We start from the raw sequence: 6000 nt of genomic DNA, 5'->3' as shown, positions 1-6000 counted from the left end.
TCCATATCCCTAGACCCGAGGCTGCGGGCATGGAACCCCAATCAGACTCGGGAAGCCCCAGGGCGACGGAGGTCTCAGAGGTCTTGAATGACCCCCCGGGAATAAGGACAGCTCTTAGCCCACAGAAAGGCTTGACGGTGGGGTCGGTCAATTCCCCGTGGAAGACAGCAGCGCAGATCTCGCTTCCCCCTTGCCCCGAGGCCCAGTTTGTGCCATCTTCGAAATGCTGCATGGCGGGGGATAACTTGCCGTACGTGGAGAAAGGCGGGGGGCCGTGCCGGGAGCTGCGCTCCGTGGGGCTTCGCTGCCCCAATGGCACAAGCCTCTTGAGGGACATGCAGCCCCCGGTGGAGACAGATGCTGCCCTGGGCATGAAGAGTGGTTTGGGATTATCAACCCGGCCCCCCACGGCCAGGGACGTCGAGCGGGACCCGGAGGATCTGGAGAAAGTGCAGGAGAAGCTGGCCAGGCAACCCCCCTATTGTCGACAGCCCGACATGGGGTTAGTGAGTGAGCTCTCGGCGAAGATCTCTTGCCCGGAGAACTCGGGAGCCTCCGAGGAGGAGGAGCCCCCCGTGGGCTCGGAGATTGGGCTGCCCAGTAGGGTGATGGGTAACTTGGAACCCGAAAGTGAGGGCCCAGTAGGGCTGGCGATAGAACCATCAGCTTACGTCTTCAAGACGAAGCCCGAAGAGCCTCCCAAGCTTCCAAAGGATTTGGAACCGGGAGTCGAGCCTCCAGATAATATCAGACCCATTTATCTTGGGAAATTTTTTGACCGTAATCCTGGCTGGCCGTGTGTGAGTTCTGAGTTCTCTTTCACACGTACTTCCTTCTTTTCTTCCTCCCTCCTTCCCCTCACCTTTCTCTGGGACCACTAGCGTACTTAGTATTGCTATTAGATTAGAACATTGGTTTCCGACTGTGGTTTATGGACACCAGTTATGATTTTGTAGAAATTTTATGTTTTTCCTTTGCCTCCCAACATCCTGACTCACATTGGACCTCTGTTCCTTGGTTACTGACATGATCCATGATTTCCCTGGTGGGGTAGTTGCTTCACTTTGCAGATCTCAACCTCTGTATTTGATTCTTGCCCATGTCCTCTTGTATCCCTTCCATGGAGGAATTCCTGGGTATGTTAGAGTGCTTTATGTCTTTTAACCTTTTGAATTCACCAGTTCAGCACTTATGTTCCTTCTGCTATCCCTTCCTCTGACCACATGAAGGATCTGCCTCTTCCAATCACATATTTCTTTTGATGATATGTTTTATGCCCCTTAATGCACCTTTTATGTATTGCCCTATGTACTTTCTTCTGATCACCCATCTTTGAACTTCTGCCTTGTTCTCCTTTAAATACCTACCAAAGGCTTTTCTCTCTCCAGTTCCCCCATATTGGATATTTACTTTCCCACGCTTCATTTTCCCAGCATTTTTCCATATTTCCCAGTTGTCCTTTTCTTGCGAATGTTCTCCCTTTCTTTCAGCCGCACTGGTGTATAACAGGACACATTTGAGTCTAACCAGAGGAAAAAAAAAACCAGGGGAACATTGTTAGAGCTCTGGCTCTAGAATCCTACAGGAGCCTTGGGTTCAAATGCCATCTCTAATGCCCATCTCCTGTGTGACCTTGGTCAAGTTCATAAACCTCCCTGGGCTTTCCTTTTCTCATCTCTAAGGTGAGGAAGTTGGACTCCCATGGCCTCCAATGTCTCTTCCATCTCTATGGTCCTTGAGTGAAAATCCATTCTGGACCCCAGAAAGTAATTGAAAAAACTACTTTTCCATTTATTGTTTATTTGAAGATTATTATAGGTGACATTATATTCTTGTTAAGGAGGGTATGCTATAATTTGAGGTTCTGTGAAGATATACTAGTATATATGTGTATCTAGACATCCATAATTGTTTGTTTTGTTTTTTTTTTTTAAATTTCACTTGGGATCATAACTCCCTTAAAAACACAGGCCCAGGCCAAGTTTCAAAACCACTTTCATTCCTGACAGTGCTGATCATTCTAGTTTTCATCTCTTACTTTTTTTTTTCTTCTTTAGGCAGGGAAGCTTATTCCAGTTGGATACAGAGCTGAAACCTGTTTGACTGAAAAATGGCCTCCAGTGAGTATTGTCAATAGATACATGTTTATTTCTTTGCCTTAGATATGACCATCAAGAAAATTTAGTTAACTCTCAGTATTCTCCCTTAAGCTTATATAAAGTGAATGTTGGGAATATTTAGAGGCTTTGGTCTTCTAGCAGTTTGGCGAGAGGTGAAGGTGATGCGAGGCTTCCAAACATACTGGCTTGAGGCCTACCATTCTAGTTCTGGCTCAAGTGCTTAACCTCTTAGGACCTATGTTTATTTATCTGCAAAATAAAGGGGTGGGATTGTGCAGGGATGTGGAACCTGCAGCCTCGATGCCACTCTAGGTCCTCAAGTGGGGTCCTTTGACAGAATCCAGACTTGACAGAACAAATCCCCTTCGTAAAAGATTTGTTCTGTAAAACTTGGACTCAGTCAAAAGGCTGCACCCAAGGACCTAGAAGGCTATCTGTGGCCTTGAGGCCAAAGGTTCCCTACTCCTGGACTAGAAAAATCACTACTCCCTGGGCCTCAGTTTAGTCCTCTGAAAAATGAGAGGATTGAACTGGCTGTGCTCTGAGGTTCCTTCCTCAGGAGAATCTGTGATCCCATGATCCCAAGATTTCAGTTTTATTTAAATTTTTTTTTTTTTTTTGGTAATCTGACAGTGGATAGAGAGCTGGCCTTGGCTTCAGGATATTGGAATATTGAATCTGGGTTTAAGTCTTGCCTCTGACACATACTGATGGTAGTCTCTACTTCCTGAAACCTTGCCTTGCATATCTGTATGTCCTTGTACTTTCACTCTCTTGACCTTAAGCCCCTCATTGCAAAATGAGGGCTTGTATTAGATGGCCTCTAAGCTCTTATGGTTGATACATAACAGAAAATGGTAACACTAAAAATAATTAATTCTGTAACTTTTTCTTATAAACATAGATATATACACATGCTATATATATATATACACACATATGTACACCATATATATATATATAATATATAATGTTTTAGGCTTGCATTGTGTTTAAGTAGACTCAAAGGGGGTGCAATGGTATATTAATGTTATTGTAAAAAAGCTTTGTTGATTCCTTTAGTTTTCAAACCATTTTCCTCTATTGTCCTGGTCCCCCTTGTCACAAATTAAAACACTAACCAAAACCAGCTGACAGCAGGGAAACTTATTTGGGGAAAGATGATAAGTGATTCTATTTCTACTGAGTTTGCAGTACAGCTGGCAACTCCAATAGAGACATAGACCAGAGCAGTCAGAGATATGTGACTGTGACTTGGGAAAGGCTCACCTTCAGAAGGTAACAGAGAGAGAAGGGCCAACGAGGGAGGAGTTAGAGAGCAGGTATGGTCAGAGTTAGGGGAAGAACCTGACTAAAGTAGTTTCAGGCAGCCAAGGGAAGAGACAGTTTTCTATTTAGGTCAGACAAGCCACTATGTTGAGGACATTGAACAAGATTAAGAATGAGGAAATGGGAAATAACAGGGGAAGAAATGCCTGACCGGAGTCAGATGGCATCAGTTTCATGCCTTGGCTCTGTATTTTACTGCTTTTGTGAGGTTGGGTACTGAACCTTGCCAAGCCTCAATTTCATCACCTGTAATATGGAACTAACTATGTTTGTATTAGAATATCAGTTGTGGAACAGTTCTGAGTAGCAATCCGTTAAGGGGATTTCCTCACCAGGGAATTCCCTAAATCAATAAATCATTGGGACAGTTAAAAAAAAATGCACTCTCTACCTCACAAAGTCACTGCAAGAAAAATATTTTGTAAATCTTTAAAGTGATCAATAGGAATGATTTTCAAAGCCAAGGTTCTTGCCTTCATAGGGCTTACTGTTTTAAGGAGAAGGGTGGTTTCACACTTCAGGTCAGGGGAGATGAAGAGGGGAAAGCAGTTGGTTTTTGCTAATAGGACACCCCTTATAGACTTGAGAGAGTTTTAATACAATGGCGGTGTTGAAGACTAGATTCTAAGGGGCTGAGAAGTGAGTTGATTGATGAAAAGGTAGACAGCTCACATATTCTACAATTCATTCAAGGGATTTTGTGGCAAAACAATAATGGGAGAAGGTCAAAGGGTATAGGATGAAGTTAGGTTTCTTTTTAGGCTAGGGGAGACCTGGGCATATTTGTAAGTGAAGAGAGAGGATCCACTGAAGGAAAAGATGGAAGATGAAACCAAGACTTTCATTTATGCTTTATACACAGACACTACAGTCATAGAATTCTATTACTATAAATTGTGGGTTTTTTCTTTCTCTTTCCCTTTTTTTTTTTAAGGCAATTGGGGTTGACTCCCCCAGGGCCACACAGCTAGTAAGTGTCTGAGGCCAGATTTGAACTCAGGTCTTCCTAACTCTAGGGCTGGTGCTCTATCTACTGTACCATCTAGCTGCCCCTGGTTTTTTAAAATTTTAAACAGTTTTTTAATTATAATAATTATCTCTTTCCCTCCCCCACTTCTCTCTCTGTCAGCCTTTGACTCCACCCACTGAGAGAAAGTTTTATAAAGCCAGATATCCAGATCCTGGTACTGAACGGATATTTTATGGCAGAGCAAATGATCCAGATGTTTCTCATTTGACACATGGTAAAAAAAGTGATAAGTCACTCAAGGTAATTTTCTTTCCTGTTAATTCTCAACTTTTGAAGTAGAAAATATAGAAATCATGGATCAATGAAATTCAGGTACTGGTTTTCAATCTTTTCCCTGGTCCTACTTGTATAATGGTATTTTCCATTCATCCTCTGAAAAGGATGTCAATCTTAAGTAGCAAAAAAATCTCAAAGTAAACAGACAAGGAATTATAGAGAAATGTGTTAGAATTCATCCATAGACTGGATACCTAGGTAGGGTGCATTTAGTTTCCTCCCAGGAAATACAAGAGATTCCCTCAGACTTTGCTAAAGCAGAAAGAGGAGACACAACTTTGGAAACATCTATTTTCCCTAGGATATAACTATGTGGGTGAGACAGGGTAAAAGTAGGCTTGCTATTTGTTATATAATTACTAGGCAAATTGGAATTAGAGGTCATGGCAGAGTATCTGGAAAGAGTTTGTAAAGTTCTGGGAATGTGGGGGCTGTTTTTGCTTCCACTACCATAGTCCCTGTATCCCTGAATGTCTGAGTTGATTGAGATGGTGATTTGGAGAGTTGTCCTATAGAACCTACCATGGAGCTCCTGGGCTCACTGACAGCCACAAGTTCAGGCAGATAGTTACGCTCCCTCTCATGTCTCAACTCTGGTATATCTCACTAACAAGGAGAGAAGAGCAGACTTAGAATAGCAGACTATTCCTCTTGCTTTTTAATAACCTCTACTACCAAATGTTTTCCCTGATAGACTGAGATTTTAAAATAATACTATATTTTAGACCCGTATCTTTACTTTTGTGTTTTAAAATCGTGTTATGTATGGTTCCTTTAAGGTAGGTCCATTGGTCAATCCACCTCCTATTTCTACATTTCAACAAAGATTTAAGGAAAGGAAAGAATCCTTCTATTTCAGTAATCGGAGAGCGCCATTAGGGAGGTCCCACGATCAAACGCAAAATTTACCTGAATGTATTGATACAGTTAATACAACATTTGGAGTACCAATCTTCAGAGGTAACAAAAACAATAGCAATAGCATAAATCCTCTTCAGAAGTGGGATGAAATGTCAAGTATTTGTGGTGTGTGTGGAGTATAGAAACAATGTATGCAATCATTAAGAATGAAAAGATTGGTATGATGGGATAGATTACAGGAGGTCAGGTATCTATGTCAAGCCCCACAGCCTGTGGGCATGGTTGTGGCCGGCACCTACCTGTCCCTGGATCCTGCTTCCAAGAAGGAAGGATCATCCTTTTGGGATGAAGAGGAAGACCTGAAGATCATAAATCTGGAACTGG

The 6000-nt window shown here is 42.5% G+C and overlaps 1 protein-coding gene across 1 annotated transcript in view; it reads left to right on the top strand.

Moving 5' to 3' along the window:
* The window catches only part of EFHB (EF-hand domain family member B), a 43157-nt gene continuing 37157 nt past the window's right edge, over positions 1-6000 (top strand). Inside the window, exons 1-4 of the mRNA XM_027872428.1 lie at positions 1-800; positions 2058-2120; positions 4579-4719; positions 5535-5715. Coding sequence (XP_027728229.1) covers positions 30-800; positions 2058-2120; positions 4579-4719; positions 5535-5715 — 1156 coding nt within the window. The 5' untranslated portion in view covers positions 1-29. The remainder of the gene's footprint in view (positions 801-2057; positions 2121-4578; positions 4720-5534; positions 5716-6000) is intronic.

The sequence above is a fragment of the Vombatus ursinus genome, unplaced genomic scaffold (assembly GCF_900497805.2).
Source record: "Vombatus ursinus unplaced genomic scaffold, bare-nosed wombat genome assembly UNPS02014799.1, whole genome shotgun sequence".
Lineage (NCBI taxonomy): Eukaryota > Metazoa > Chordata > Mammalia > Diprotodontia > Vombatidae > Vombatus > Vombatus ursinus.
Note: the sequence above shows the minus strand (reverse complement) of the source record. Positions and strands in the feature narration are given on the sequence as shown.